This window comes from Sarcophilus harrisii, chromosome 5 (assembly GCF_902635505.1).
Source record: "Sarcophilus harrisii chromosome 5, mSarHar1.11, whole genome shotgun sequence".
NCBI classification, from domain to species: domain Eukaryota; kingdom Metazoa; phylum Chordata; class Mammalia; order Dasyuromorphia; family Dasyuridae; genus Sarcophilus; species Sarcophilus harrisii.
The window spans coordinates 212457064-212474292 of NC_045430.1; the positions used below are offsets into that span (position 1 = coordinate 212457064).

Consider the following 17229-nt stretch of genomic DNA (forward strand, 5'->3'; position numbering starts at 1 on the left):
AGGGGAACAAGACATAGAGTTACATTTCCTGGGTCTTGGAGTATAATATAAATGGTACCAGGGTGGTGAGTGGTGAGGTTTAGTCACATTGGACATGGTAGACACTTAATGTTTAGTGTGGTACAAAGCAAAAATGTGACCAGCAGCTAGGTTGAATTAATATTAAACTATTTGTAATAGATTCTTATAATTCATATTGTCTAAGGCCTAGATTGATTCCAGAAATAATTCTTGGTACCCTGTGGATTAGACCAGGAAAGGAAACTCCTAGTGAAGAAACTACCATTTCAGTACTCACTCTCCAACTTTTAGTCTTTCTTGGCAACCTGTATTTTTATTGAATTGCCCGGGGCACTGAGATGTGACAAGGTCATAGCCAGCATGTGTTAGAGGTGAGACTTTTCTAAGATCTTTCCAACCAAAGCCAACACATGATAGATACATAATGAATTTTTGTTGAATAAATTCATATTTTTAATAGTCAACACAGAAATGGAGGAGTAGATTGCAATAATTGTTGAAATCCAGCTCCAGTAGTGAAAAAAAAAAGGTGTGTTATGTAGGGGCCAGGTGGAGAGAAGTTCGATGTGAACTCTTCAAGTTTTATTGATCAGAGAGACAAATATATTTACTTCCAGTGCTTATAGACTCGATACAGAATACACTCTTTGATGTTCCTATAGCTTTTTCTAACAAGCACAGTCTACTGAGATGTAAATGATTAAGCCCAGATCTTGTTACTTAGAGATGTACTTTAGAGTAAAATTATCATACCAGTGTCTTTAGTACCTTTCTCCCAAATGTCTTTAGTTTTCATTATGGGCTGTTTTTCCTGTCCTAAGTTCAAAGATATGCCTTTGATCCATTGTATAGTAGAGTTTGCTTTTTGCTTCAGATTCCAGGTTTCTTATCATTATATTAACAAGTATGTTTCTGCTATTGAAATAGAAAAGGGAGGTTGGTGAGCCAAGTTACTGTAAAATTCAAGACCTGGAATAGATTCTTACCTCCTGGCTCTTTACAAATAGAAGAAGGTCAAGGGTAAAAGATTCATGAGTATTTGTCAATTTAAAAAAGGTAATGAGAGTAGGAAGTATCTGGATACACATGACAGGAATAGTGTTTTAATTTCAGGAAGCAGCATATTTAAAAGATGTTGTTCTGCCAAGCACGAGGAGAAAATGAGAGCAGCGAGGGATAAAATTAAGATCCCAGCTAGTATGTCTTCTCATACTTTCATTCAAATGTCTATTTAAAAAAAAAAGTCATTAAGTATATTTCTCTTTATTAAAAATGGTGGTAATTAACTAGTAATTAAATTGCAAATCTGTGTTTGGATGGCCACAAGTTTCTATAGTTACCTGGCAGCAGAGTGGTTTTTATTTTTTATTTTTTTGTTGACACATTATAATCTCTTCTAATTTCCTTATTTAAAAAGATTTATAAAATTTCTAGTGATTTTAATGATTAATAAGCAATGCTGCTGTATCTGATTTGGAAAAAAAAAACTAGAATCATAGTGCAGCATTCCTTCTTTTTTATTTTTGCAGTTTCTTTTCCACTTTAAGCATGAACAATTTGGAAGAATGATTGAAACATTCATCAAGGGCCTACTTTGTTCTAGGCACTAATCACCATCCTCCAGTGTTGGAAAAGGTTATTAGAGCCAGGTTGGGAAGGGCTTTAAAAGCCAAATAGATGAACTTCTATTTATTGAACCTAAAAGTATTAGGAAGGAGCTACTAGAATTTATTGAGGAGTAAAATGATCAGATCACACTTTTGGAAATCACTTTGGCAACTATGTAAAGGAGAGATTGGAAATGGGAGAGATTTGAGGAAACAGAACAATTAGGAACAAAAAAAGAACCATTAAATTTTCTAATTAAAAGTCATTAATATCTGGAGGAGAGTGATTTCAGTTGAATGATGAGATTGCAAATCAGATTGCAAAAGATGTGTCATAGATGAATGGTAGTGGTAGCAAGGGGTGTAAACAGTTTTCCTCACTCCCTTTCTTTCTCCCTTCTTTCCTTCCTTTCTCTGAAAAGAAGTACAGTTATGGGACAATATCTAAAGGAGATAATAAGCTCCTGTGAGAAATTTTTTTTTTCAGGCTAAGGGACACTTAGGAACATTTGTAGGCATCTTGGAAAGAACCAGCAAATTGGAAAAAAATTGAGGATTAGAGAGAAAGGATGATTATAAAGTTAGCCTGATGAAAAAGGTGAAAGATCAAAAAAATCTCAAAAGAAATTGTTCTTGTTGACCAGAAGGGGGTCATCTCTTCATTAAAGACTGGTGTTAGGAAGAGAAAATTTTGAATAAATATAAGAAGTTTTGTGGTTAGAGGTAGTTGGTGGATAAGTGGTTAGAAGAAGTAGGTGTTAGGGGTTTATTTTTGATCTTTAGGTCGTCATTTTACTTGTTGAATTAAGATTTTTTTTCCCCCTCCATCAGTATGTCAATTGTTTACAAAATGGAAAATGCTTTTAAAATTATATAATGATGAAAATATTGGCCTTAAAATGGGTGTTATTTGAGAAGAGATTAATTTCTGCATTTCGGGATCAGAGGTCTAAAATGAAAGTTTATCTAACTTAAGTAAAACTTCTTTTAATTTCTCTGAAAGCTTCTCATTATTATGAAAGGGATAGGTTATAAGCTTCCATTTTATTGATAGGTAGAAAGTTTAGAAACTAAATGATAATTATATAATAACTTTAATCCCTGAAGAATGCTAGTCATAATTACTGTGTGTTTTTGGAATATATCATACTATTAAACAGAAAATTTAAAAATTTCGAGTATTTTGGACCATTTCCATCTAATTGTTTTCAAGTGAGAAATTTTTTTACTCGTTTTACCTTTTTATAATATAAAACCTATATTTTATTTTAACTGTTGCATAATCTAAGCAAAATATCTTTAGTGGTTAATTTTCTCAATCCAATTTCTAGAATTGAACAATTTTTTTCAGATAATAATTAGAATAAAATAAAATTGTATTTTTGTATCAGGCAACTCATTAATTGCCTATTTTATCAATTTACTAATAGCCTGCCTTTAGTATAAAAGGAAAGAAAAATATTAATTTGCCACAAATGTATATTAGTCAATATCTATCTATTTTAATATTTGTCAGAACGTTTAGGAATAGTTGTTAATAATAAACAGTGCTGCTCTGATTAAGTAAAAGATAGGGAGCAGAAATAACTACTTTAAGCATCTAAATGTTTTATAAAATTATTACTATTAACTTAATCTAGCTATTCTTTAGCAATTAGTCTTTGCCTAGACTATTATATATGATCAAGAATTTTTTGTTTTGAAACAAATTCGCCCTCTAGTGGATAAGCTAAATTGTCATGTTATGCGTTATTTCTTAATTTGCTCACAGGTTAAATTTCATTACTCGATTATTCTTTAAGAACAAAATACCTAAAATAGTTGTAATTTATTTTAGTGCAAAATGCACATGAGTTCATTCAAATATACAGATATAGTTGCTAAAATGTTAAGTCGCAGGGTTTTGAATCAGATCATTGATAGACTGTAATCTAGTTGATTAGATAATTGACAATATATGAATAGAAGGAAAATCTGGAAACTTTCAAGGCATTTCTCATTTTTATGCATAATGCTTAAAATTAACAACTTTTTTTTTTTGGTTAGATATTCAGTGCCACTAAACTCTTTGTACCATTGGGGATCAGTTTATTTTGTGATTTGTGCAAATTCCTGACACTGTAATCTGAGAAAAAAGGGCAGCATAACATTGCATCAGATCTTTCAAGTTGTAAATCCACTAAGAATCAGAAAGTATGCACTGTAAGTAAATTTGATCATTCACGTAATATTTTTCAGACTAACAATTAGATATTTAGAAAGCATATCTAGCACAAACTGTTTTCTAGCAGTGATGCAGAAGTTCTATTTTGGGGCCCTGTGTATGTGTCTGTGCATTTATGCCATGGTATATATAGAATTTGTCAGGCTTAATGACAGCTTAAGTGAATTCTGACGTTCTTTTGACTCAGAAAAACTTAGAAGTAGTATTGCATATTTGAAGCTGTGAAGACTGCTATGTAAATAGCTGGTCAGTTGTGAATAATAAACCTTAGGCATATTAGGCTGTTTGTCATCTGGTTCTCTTCCAATTCAGAAGCTATCTCTGATTTTGAAACCAGTGGCCAATATGTATGTATTTTTGTTTATTGAGTATGTGGCACTTGGTAATTTTGGTTGAAATTAGTGTGGATTTGCATGTAGGAAGAATATCTTTTATTTGAGTAGATGTTTCACACCACATATTTTTCTATGTCATTTAAAATTTGTGAATGCAAAATTCTTTAAAGGAAAGGTAATATGTACATGGGAATACAATTCCTTTTTTTCCTTTAAGACCTTTCATTTGATTTTTTTGAATTCCATTTAGCCTCTAAAGTTATTATGTGTATATTCCTGCTTTTAATAATTCATAATCTTCTAAAAACACTACAACTTTAAAATTTAGATTAGCCTGCTTTTCTAACTAGCAGGACCTTTTTTTTTTAAATTTTTTTATTTAATAGCCTTTTATTTACAGGATATATGCATGGGTAACTTTACAGCATTAACAATTGCCAAACCTCTTGTTCCAATTTTTTACCTCTTACCCCCCACCCCTCCCCCAGATGATAGGATGACCAGTAGATGTTAAATACATTAAAATATAAATTAGATACACAATAAGTATACATGACCAAAACGTTATTTTGCTGTACAAAAAGAATCAGACTCTGAAATATTGTACAATTAGCTTGTGAAGGAAATCAAAAATGCATGTGTGCATAAATATAGGGATTGGGAATTCAATGTAATGGTTTTTAGTCATCTCCCAGAGTTCTTTTTCTGGGCATAGCTGGTTCAGTTCTTTACTGTTCTATTGGGAATGATTTGGTTGCTGAGGATGGCCTGGTCCATCAGAACTTAGCAGGACCTTTTGAAGCGAAGAAGGTATGATGGAGTGACTGAGGAAAATGCAATAGCTAGTATTTGTATAGTGCTATAAGGTTTGCTAAGGGCTTTACAGATAGCTCATTTGATCATCCCAACAACTTGAGAGTAGGTTCTATTATTGTCTTTATTAGACAGATGAAGGAACTGAGCCTAAAAGTGGCTTAGTGACTTGCCCAAGACCATGCAACTAGTAAATACCTGAAGTTTGATTTCTCCCAGATTCCAAACCCTGGGCTCTGTATTACTCATAACTCATAGAAACATGATTTACTGAGAAACAAAAAGGAGCCATGGAGTTAGCTTCTGATTAAAAGAGGATATTATAACAATTTTAAATGATTTTTTTTTTTCTGAGGCAATTGGGGTTAAATTGTAACTTCCCCCTCAGAAGTTACTGATTCCCAGTTTTACCTAATCCCAGGCCTTCGTAGTCTCAAGCCACTGCCTTATTAAGCAGTAGTTCTTGTTCAACAGAGTGCCTAGACAGAGCCGCTTGTGAGCTCAAGTCTTTATTCTACCCCCTTACATTCTGCTCTCTCTCAGCACTCCTCTACACTCTCCTTACTTCCTGGTCCCCACTACTTATATTGGGTCTATGAGGTCACAAGCACAGCCACTAAGAAAAGGAGACATCTCTCTTGATGCCGCGTTCTCAATGCAACTAGAGTTCCTGCTAGCTACAAAGATCACATCTGGGTGTCTCAGGCACTAAGGCCTTTTTACTTCCTCTTTGCACTATGAGGTTCTTCTCTGCACCCTTACATTAAGTGACTTGCCCAGGGGTCACACATCTAGGAAGTGTTAAGTTTCTGAGATCAGATCAGAACCAGTCTTCGGGGATGGTGCTCTATTTATTGTACCAAGTAGCTGCCAGATTTTTTAATATATCATTTTTAATATAGAAGTAGCCATAACTAGTCAGGTAAATCATAAATTTAGAGTTAAGCAGAATTTAAAAAATATCTTTTCCAATGCCTAATTTTGCCCAAGACCACAAAGATAGTAAGTCCCAGAGCTGGTTAGTAACCAGCAGTAAAAATATAGCAGTTTGAACCAGTATCTCTTGATAATATATAGAAAATTGTTTTATGTATACACACACGCTAATTCACAAGGTTATTTTACTTAAAAATTCTATATTGCCAAATAGACTTGCTACAAAAATATTTTTTAGACTGTGTTCTTGAATTTTGCTTAGTATAGTGACTATAGCATAGGAGGAACTTTACAATGTTTCTTGAGTGAATGAATGAATAAATAATAATTCTATCAACTTTAAAAAGTGTTTACTTTGTATTTCTAATTTCATTAAAGTTTAAAAAGTACAGGAAGGAACATATTTCAGTTTAAAAAAGAATGACTGCTTTAACAAACTTTTAAAAAATATCCTCATTAAATATTTAATGAACCACTGTTAAAATACTTTTATAATATATGTCAGTTTTGAACAAGAAACGTATTTCTAAATTTTACTTCAAATAATATTATAATTTAATACTCTAATCTTAACTACAATTTTAAGTGCTATAGCTATTTCAATAAAATGTCTTGCTAATTGCAATACCCCCAAAATCAAATTTAAAGAGATAAATAATTTGCAAAGTGTTTTATTGGTATATCTTGCCTTTTATCATAGTCATCCATCTTTCTTTTTCTGCCTCTCTTTTTTTTCCAATTTGAATCCTCCTTCTAATCAAAGAAAAACAAAGCATCATATGCAGTCTCTGGTATTATACACAATATTCTGCCCTTGATATCACTGTCATAAAGGATGAAGTTTATATTTGATTATCTCTTCTTTGAGTTTTAAAAATAATGCTATCCCAATGTGAAGTGGGCAGCTGTGGAAGGGAGAGTGATTATGCTCACCAGAGATTTCATGAGATGAGCCCTTTGACCAATATACTGTAGATTTCACATAGGGTTTACTTTAGATAGCCTTTGAGTTCCCTCCCATCCCTGAGGTTCTATAATTCTGTGACTTGAGAAGCTTAATTAGAAATTTGTATATATCTTTTCTCCATTGCTTATGTGTTACATGCTGATGACAATTAAAGTCTTTTACAATATTGCATAACATAATTTCAGATGGAAAAAAAATGCCTATTCATTTGTATTTTGATATTTGGATACAATGTTTTCTTTATGTAGATCAACTAAAATTCATTTTTATTAAGATATATGATTACTTTATATCATTTATCAGTTTTATCCCTTTCTATATGTTTATAGCTCTGAATTAATTTTTAGTGAGTAATTCTAGACCTTTGTTGGGAGCAAGTATTATAAAGAATAGGAGACTTTTCAGAATAAATTATGGAAGTTCATTTTACAAGTAATATTTTTATATTTTGTCTACAGAGGATGAACAATTATTATTATTATTATTATTATTTTTGCTAGGATTCTAAACTCCCCTCTTCAGTTCGGAATACACTTCTGGAGCTTTTTGGTCAAATAGAAAGAGAGTTTGAAAATCTTTATATTGAAAATTTGGAATGTAAGTATTTTATTTTTATGTAACTTTTATATTCAGTTTATTTGTCCTCATAATTGAGAAAATGGTCTGCTTGGGAGTTGAATATACTGTAGAATGAAAACAATGGTATGAAATGATGCTTTTGATTTTTTTCTTTAAAAGTTAAAAAAAATTCATATATTTTATTTTAAAACAATAGATGCTTCTCTAAAGCACATAAACAAAAATCCCCTTACAAAGAAAATTTCCAGAAAAAAGTTTATGTTTAAACTGGAAAGATGGTTTTGTTTTTTAACTCTCTAAATATCATCATTGTGTTTGGATCAGTTTTTTGTTTCCTATACATGCTGATTTTATTTATTGTTGTCATTGAATATTATAGGTTTTCTCTTTTCTTCCCTCCGCATTACTTTATAAATCTTCCCATTTTTTTTTTTTTTTTTAACAATAATTCATAGTAATCCTTCCTTTTGGCACCAGAATTCAGTTCAGTCCGGTGAACATTTATTAAATATGTGCTACATACTAGGTACTGTGCTGGGCTCTGGGAATACAAAGACTGTCTGTTAAGTTGAAGCTAAATCAAGAGAACGCTGTTAATTAAAATAACAAAATAGTTTTCAGGAATGCTGAGCTTGTTGAAGAAGATTTCTCTTTTAGTGTACAAACATTGTCACTTCATTAAACAGAATTAACTCCTTTTGTATTGGAATATTTATTCTGAAAGGGTAATTTGTATGCCAAGGCCAAATGAGGCTAACAACCATCTTTTCCCACTATGGCCAAAACAAGTAAAATTAAAACTCCAAAGATTTCTCTTTTAGTGTACAAAACATTGTCACTTCATTAAACAGAATTAACTCCTTTTGTATTGGAATATTTATTCTGAAAGGGTAATTTGTATGCCAAGGCCAAATGAGGCTAACAACCATCTTTTCCCACTATGGCCAAAACAAGTAAAATTAAAACTCCAAATATGAGAAAAACATAGTTTCTCTGGCATCTCAAAGTTTTGAAATAAATTGACTGAGTAGATTGTCAGGTAAGTCACTTGATAAAATTGCTTATATTCTCATAGGACTGTTAAATTGCATTCTTCAATCCTAGGCTTGAAATTGTATATGAAGATTATATTAGAAATATTTGTCTAGAATTTATACAAACATGTTAATCGTTTTAGAAATTTTCAAATGTAGGTTGCTTGGATCTGGCCATAAGCATGAATGGAATATAACGGAAGGTAGTTAGAAAGTCCGGAACATTTTACATCTTTTGAACTTGAGCTTCTCACTTACTATTACTTACATTTTAATATCAACAGATGTTATGGGAACTTATATGGCACTACTTATAATAGTATAGGCACAAAGACTTTAGGAAGCATAAGCAGTAGAGAAACCTATGCATACTCCAATATATATAGTGATAGAGATAGTGCTAGGTGGGTAAAGAGCACCTTGCTGTTGCCTCCATGTTGCTTTCCCATAGGCAAGTCACTCTTTTTCTCTACTGTTTCTCTTTTTAATGGGAGTAATAACTTCTGTAGTGCCAATCTTTTGGGGTTAGCATAAGATTTGCTTAGAAAGTACTTTGCCAAGCTTAAAGAATAATATAAATGTTAGTTTTTGTAATTTAAAAGTACAGGATGACAATGTTACTATGAATTCAGTATTACTTTTGTTTAGCAAATTAATAGTTTATAAATCTTAACAGTATCTCTATAATTGAAAAATATTAATATTTATTTGTAAAGTATATATTAAATTACAAAAAGTACAAAGATGCTTATATGGAGTTATTTGTTCAAATGGCTGATACTGTTTTGCAGCTTCCAGATTGAAAGTGTGTTTGGAGCAGTGAACATTTTAGTCTTAGATCTGTTTTCACATCATCTTGTTTTGGTTTTTAGATTTCAGTGCAAAGAATAATAAAATAATATAGTTTCATAAATGACTTGTAGCAAAAAATATGTAATTGGTATTTCATAGCTTTGATTGGACAACTTGGGGTACTTAGAACTAAAATCAGAAGTCTTCTATGCTGTGTTATATAAAGACTTTTACATATTTTCCCCATTAAGTTTTATGAATCAATAATACAGTACGATGGACAACAAAATCCATTATTCACTTTTTATATTTTGCGGAAGTTGGATAAAGAATAAATATAACATTTGGTGTGCGTATGGATTTTCAGTTATCTAGCATTTATTAAGTGTCTACTATGTGCCAGGTAATGTGCTTAGTGGCAAAGATATAAAGAAAGGCAAAAGATACTTTATGTTTTCAAGGAGCTTATAATATAAATTTTCAAATCACTTGAAATAACTCTATAGCACCCCCTTTTCTCTCTCTCCCTCCCCCCCCCCCAGTGGTCCTTATCGCCTCCTAATAAGTTATTTGTTACTAGTGCCTAATATCAAATCTTCATCGACTTTAATGAAGCCAATAACAGTTTTTTCCACTTTCCTTCTATTGTGACACTTTTCAATACCATACATTTAATCAAAAACTTGTTTAAAGACAATTCTGTATAGTTAAGTATCTTTTTATCTTTTTATAGTTTATTTTCCCAACTAGATTGTAAACTGCTTGAAGATAGGGACTGTGTTTTCTGTTTCTTTGCGCATCTCATTTCTTCTATTTAACTACTTCGCACATGGTAGGCAGTTCATATATATATTTTGATTTGTTAGTTGTGGATTTTTTATATGAATCTTCAGGTTTTTCTTTTGTTGTTAAGAAAACTGTTTATATTTATTATCTTTTTTTGAGTAACAAGTATACAGAATGAAAAGTTTTTTAAAATTATTTTTATTGGTTGAAAATGGAACTTATAGTTTTATCTAGATAATAATTGACTGTGTGGTTGATCAATTTAGAGCTTTAATTGTTTTTGGTACATTAGAATATAGTTATGCATTTCTTAAAATATTTGGAGAATATCAGATTTATTTCAAGTACTTGAGTTATGAAATTAAAATTTCATGAAATTTGTATATTCTTAATTTGCTTTTTTGAAATTCTTAGTGCGTAGAGAAATTGATACCCTCAATGAGCGTCTTGCTGCTGAAGGACAAACAATTGATGGGGCAGAACTGAGTAAGGGTCAGCTGAAAACAAAAGGTAAGGTTAAATGTCCATAAAAAGCACTTATTTAAAACTTGTTTCCTTTTTCTTAAACAATTTACACATTGTGCTAGACTTAGAATTTAATAATAGAAATTGATTCATTTATACTTTTGCAGTCAAATAATCATCAAATATCCATTTCAGTTTAATGGGAAAGAAAGATTTATTGGAAAGAACACTAGACTGGGAGTAATGAAACCTGGATTCCAGTTCTAATTCTGTAGCTGTCTGATTGAGGATACATCACTTAATCTTTTTGGAGCTCAGTTTTCTGATATATAAAATGAAACAGCTGGATTAGATGATATTTAAAATAACTTTTGTCTCTAAAATTCTCTACGTCTATGGTTTTTTTTTTTAATGTCTTTTTTTTTTCTTTTTAAATTTCAACAGCCAGTCATAGTACCAGTCAGCTTTCTCAGAAATTAAAGACCACTTACAAAGCTTCTACTAGCAAGGTAGGCAAGACTCCATTGTAGTATTTGTTCTTGAATTAATAATGCAATATTTAAAATATGTGTATTGTTTTTATTTTGTATGCTTTTCCAACCATCAAGAATAGTGAAGTCATCACATTTGGAATCTTACCATCACAGTCTTGACTGTGCTGATAGTGGAGATACAAACAGCACCAAGGAAAACAAAGATGAGAGAACTTGATAGATTGAATGAAGTTTATAAAGAGAAATTCCATGCTTTAGGCAACACAATTGTGAGGGTGTTGAAGGATCAATACACAGTCTGAAGTTTTTTGTCTTTATATAGAGAAGGCAGTCAATAAATATTTTTGAAAATACCAAAGGCATAAATAGCCATGATATCCTTATATTGTGAGGAGAAAAAAAAGGAAAGACTTGCACCCATTAGAGGTGACACCAGCATCCTTCCATCCCATCCTCCATTGTAGTGGACTTAATAGGAGTTTGTGGACAAAAGTTGCACAAGGTGGGATTGCATGGCTGGGTTGTCATCTACATCATTGGAAGAAACAATCAACTCATACTCATGAGATCACTTTTGAGTATTTGAGAATATTCTAAATAGAAAATATTAAATTGAAAGTGATTTAGTTTTTTTTTTTAGGGAAACTTTTAAAGGCCTTTATTACATTTGGTAGATATTTGCAAAATAAGTCTTTAATAAAGCAATATATTATACAATAGAAAAAATGAATTGAGCCTCAAGTTTTAATGTTAATTAGCTTGGTTAAAGGCTCTGTGAAAATGGATAGAACTGATAGTGCTGTACAATTCAGTGTTGTCTTTTCTCCCTTATATAACCAGAGATATTGATATAGATTTAGATTTTTGAGAGAGAAATATTACCCTTATATCAAAACTGGCACTTTTGTATGTTTGGTAAATCATATTTTATCCCTAGCGCAATAATATTTTGAGTCTCATGTTTATGTTTTATTGTGCCAGGTCCTATATAGAACTTAGAGAAAATAAACACTCCCCATTTAACACATTTAAATTACTTTTTGCTGACCTAAAACAGGGAGGGGGGAAAGCAAAGCCCAACATTGTGGTGAGTTTCTTCTAACATTTTAGAGTTACTAGATAGTTTTTTTTTTTTTTTAACCTCTTTTCTCTTGACTTTAAAAAAACCTCAAAGTAAAAATAAAATAAAATAATAAATGAATAAAGCCAAGTAAAATAAATAAAGTGTTAAGGATATCTCAGTATTCTTTTTGTTTTAGGTCATTTTAAAAAGCCCAAGCATATGTTAAGAGTTTTCTATAGATTTCTCTCTAAATTTCCCCAAAAATAATTAAATTCTTTCTGGCCAGTTTGTGGTTTTTGTTTTTTGAAGTGGACATTAATTGATAAAATAAGGCATTTCAATTCTGTTTGATTGTTTAAAACTGATATTAAAGTATGCTAACTCAAAATATGAAGATCATACTGATTTTTATGTTTTTTTATGTTAACTCATCTGGCAAGTTATTTTAATTATCATATTAAGTGTTTAGATTAAAAATGTATGTATGTGCTAGAGAAATGACCTTAAGAGTCTGGAAGGTCTGTGTTTGTTTAACTTCTGACACATACATTCTGTGTATCTCTGGGGGAGTTCCTTGACTTTTTAGTTCTTTAGGCAATTGTCTTGAGACTACCAATTGCAGAGAAGTTATTGATGTACATTGGTATAAAGAATTGTTCACCCAGAGCTCCTTATACCAATGAAATTGTGGGACCAGCTTTAAGTAAATATGAATATACCTTTTTAGCCTTCCATAATTTTGTAACTTATTCTATTCTTTTTTCGAAAGGCGAAAGAGAGCCTTCTTCCCCCCTGCCCTCTCCTCCCGCTACCAATACTTATCCCTTTATTTTAAAATAATGAAGAAACTCATGCATGTTTTATAGCTTGACATGATTTAAATTTTTTCTTTTTTTACAATTTTCTCTTATAGTAACAAGTAGAGGAGGAAAAAAAAATTAAAAATGCCAAAACTCATGGCTGGGACTTGCTTATTAATACTGGCATAGAGTAGGAAGATTCTTTTGTTTTTAAGTAATTTCAAGTTCTTGGTTTGAATATGTGCTTTAGTCAAATTCCATTAATGCATAAAATATTCTTTTCACAGTTTGAAAAAAAATTGGGATTTTTAAACTTCTCTTTTGCTAGTTTACTTAAAAAATTATCGATTGCAGTCAAATGAAATGATATGGTTAATATTTTCTTTATTGTTTTAGATTGTTTCCAGTTTTAAAACGACAACATCAAGGGCAATTTGCCAATTAGTGAAGGAATATGTTGGCCACAGGGATGGAATCTGGGATGTGAGTGTTACAAGGACACAGCCGGTGGTGTTGGGGACCGCTTCTGCTGGTAAACTTTGAAAGATTTAAAAACAAAAAACAAAAAACAAATGATTCAACTTTAGTTTTTGGAAACGTTAACTGCGATAACTGACATGTTGCTGACATGATGAGTGAAATAAAATGATCCAGTTGAAATATTTATTAATTATAAATCCTAAAAGTGATTTATGTTTGAAGTTTGAGTATATCACATTATAAACCCCAGTGAATTAAGCAGCAGAAACTGATGTCAGGATGACATTGTCTAGTTATTTGGTGCTTTTTTTTTTTTTTTAAGACTAATTGTCCTTACTTCTGATTATCTAAAATATATTGATAAGCAAAATATTTCATTTTTTCTTGATTGTGGAGTTCTTTAAACTATATCTCTTCTAAATTGAAAGTATTTTATACAATTTCAATCTTTTTTTACCTATCACTATATTTAAGTTTGAAATGAAGCTAAAATTTTTTGAGCTTTATTTACTGCCCTTTTTAAATCCATCCTTTTGGGGAATGCTTCTCTGATTATTCTCCCTTACTATTATTTATGATTAAAACATTCTTGTTGTAGGGGCATATTCAGCTTTAGTTTCTCAGTAGAATTCTGTTTATGGAATTTGCTTTGTTATTTTTTAACAAATGTACATTAAGTTGCCAAGGTCAGGGGAATGCTGAAGTTTGAAGGGTCCCTAGTAAACAACAGTAGTAGGGTTTAGGCAGTAGTTACCTTTCTCTTCATTCAGCAAAGGATATAGATCTATAAAATAATGTATGATTTTCAGTTGCTGTTTTTAATTAACACATTTAAATTTAAGGGGGAGGTAACCCATTATTAAAAAGCATTTACTGAGCTTGTTGAATATAATTGTTCTTTCAACTTTGCTTTCCACGGGTAACATGGAAACAGCAATAAAAGCCACTTTTTGTTAGAACACAGTGGAGACAGTTTTAGCTGAAAATTTTTTTTTCTATCCATAAAGGAATTACCTCCTGAAAATAAGGTCATTTCTGAAATTTCCTTGGACCATCACAATACTGGATTTAAGTACTTTAGAGATCATCCTATCAGCCATCTCATTTTACAAATCAAGAAAATGAGGCCCCAAGAAGTTTAAGATTGAAATAAGAGATGGAATAACAAGACAGACTTTGACTGAAATCAAATAGTTGAATGAAGTACCAAGAGAGACACTGTCTTTTTCTCATGATTGCTGAAAATAGTAGACCAAGTCATTTGTACTGGATGTTTTAGTAACCTAAACCTTTTTCTTATTTGTAGACAGTCCTTACAGTTTAGCCAATCCTGAAGCCTTCCTATATAAATGAGTTTCTAGTGTTTTCAAATGTTAATATTGATTTTCTTTTCAACTTTACTTATGAAACATATCATATGTTTTTTTTTTTTTTAATTTTAATTTTATTTATTTATTTTTTATTGCCTTATAAAAATTTAGATGATGGTAAGTTTTTTTGTAACTCCTTGTAATTTTCAGACAGATCTCTTAGGGACAATAATATTTTCAAATTCATATCAATATTATCACCAGCTTTACTTAGTTAATTGTTATATTCACATAAATAGGATTTTTGATCATTGGAGTCCATGATCTAGAATTTAAACCAATATAAAGTTTTCTTTGTCTTGGGGAAAATCTAAGTTCAAATATTTTGAAAATTTTCTCATTTGAAGGAAAAATTAGAGACCTTCAAGTCCAAACTATCCTGGAAAAAGAATTGTCTCCATAGCATATTTTATAAGTTGTTAATTAGACTTTGCTTGAAGGGTTAAGTTTACTATTTCCCAAGGCAGTCCATTCCACTTTGGATAAGAACATTTTTAGAAATTGTTAGTAAATTTTTTCTAAAAATCAAGTATAGGGGCAGCTAGGTGGCACAGTGGATAGAGCACCAGCCCTGAAGTCGGGAGGCTTGAGTTCAAATCTGACCTCAGACACTTGACACATTCTAGCTGTGTGACCCTGGGCAAGTCACTTAACCCCAATTGCCTTAGCAAAAAAAAAAAAAAAATCAAGTATAAATTCAAGAGGCTTGTTGCATTCAGTGTTAATACTTTTTAATAGTTAAGATGTCTTTTTAATGTATTCCACATTTGGAATATGGGCAGGTAAGGAATTGAGTCACAGGTCAGGTTGGAAAAGCTAGTTTCCATTTTCTTTAGAGTCAGTCTTTCATAGAGTGTTTTAATTATTTTGTTTGAAATGCTGCTAACTGTAAGGTCATCAGATATTCATGTTCAAATCCAAATAGAAAAGTTGTTAAATCTAAGAAAGATTTTTTAGATTATCATTACATTTATTGTCTTGAATTAGAATATCTAATCAAGAATGAGCTATGGCAGTACAATGATAAAAGCCATATTCAGTTAATTATTTAATTAGGCATTCAGAAAGAAAAAATAATTGTCTCATATAAGGCACTTGATTTGAAGTTTTTTCCTTTCAGATATATATATATATATATATATATACACACACACATATATAAAACATTGTATTCTTTTTGCATATTATGTTTGAATTACTTTTTGGGAGCATATCTCAAATAGACAATAAAAATTGTACTTCCTTGTTGATCATTTTTTAAGATAACTTATGAAAGCATCAGTGTATTTTAAAGGTAAATTGTAGGGAATGTTTTACTATAATATTGTTTACTTGATTTTGATTTCCCTTTGAGGGTAGATCAGTTTCATAGGATTGTTTTATAATTGGTATTAGATTTATTAATTCCCCAATTAAATTTTTCTTTAAAGATACTGTTAGTTAAGATAATGCAGATATAAAATTTCCTGACCGAGGAACAATTCAATGGAGCAGCTTTATGATTGATTTAACAAGTCATCTAGTAGAATGGATGCTGTATTTGGACATGGAATTTTTGGTAGTTGTCATAGTTAAAAATATTTTATTGATAAGAGTTTTTTGGTTTTATTATGTTAAAATATTAATCTTTGTTTTATTTTTTTGTATGATAAATATTGTTCAGATGCAATTTTCCTTTTCTTTTTAGATCACACAGCTTTGTTATGGAGCATAGAAACTGGGAAGTGCCTTGTCAAGTATGCGGGTCATGTTGGATCAGGTAAGTCTCTGTAGATATAGACTTATTTAGTGTTAGAATTTATTTTTCTTATTTTGATTTGATTTATAAAACCATCTATGTGATTGAATTAAAATATTCTTGTTTGTCAATAATTTGTTGTTATCTCTTTATTTTTACAGAAAAGTTAAATACTGAGGAAGGGGAATGCTCTCTATATTGCCTCAATCAGTAATAGTATCTAACCTGTTTTTGTTAGAGACTTTCAGGGCCTTGAATAGCTTTTCAAATTCCTCCTTTGAACTCACATGAGTTAATCTGTGGAAGATGAAACATATTCTATTATGCATAGCTGAATTGACAAGACTTTATAGATCTCTTATCATTCCAGTATAAAACATTGTTAACTTAGTAGTCTTTGTCATACTTTTATATAAGCAAAAACCTTTTGAGCTATAAAATTTTTTGTTAGGCTATAAAATTTTTATAATAATTTGTATTAATAAAAATTTTTATTAGACATCACTAGTTCAGAAAGTTATCAGTATAGTTTTAAAGTATTAGTGATAGCGCTTCTTATGCCATTGCCTACCAGTAGCTTGAGGATTTTTCCATCTCTTTACAGTTGTAATATTTTAATTTCCATTAAAAATAAATTATTTAAAATATAATTTTAAAAACTTGTTTGATTTTGCTTTCCTTTCTGGCTTACATCATAAAAACTTTTAAAAGATAGAAGTTAGGAT

At 30.8% G+C, this 17229-nt stretch overlaps 1 protein-coding gene across 3 annotated transcripts in view; it reads left to right on the forward strand.

The window, feature by feature from the left end:
• The window catches only part of WDR37 (WD repeat domain 37), a 106062-nt gene that overhangs the window by 32860 nt on the left and 55973 nt on the right, over positions 1–17229 (forward strand). For all 3 annotated transcript variants that reach the window (XM_031939613.1, XM_031939612.1, XM_031939611.1), the window contains 5 exons: positions 7404–7500; positions 10509–10604; positions 11004–11068; positions 13313–13448; positions 16454–16525. In XM_031939613.1, coding sequence (XP_031795473.1) covers positions 7404–7500; positions 10509–10604; positions 11004–11068; positions 13313–13448; positions 16454–16525 — 466 coding nt within the window. The remainder of the gene's footprint in view (positions 1–7403; positions 7501–10508; positions 10605–11003; positions 11069–13312; positions 13449–16453; positions 16526–17229) is intronic.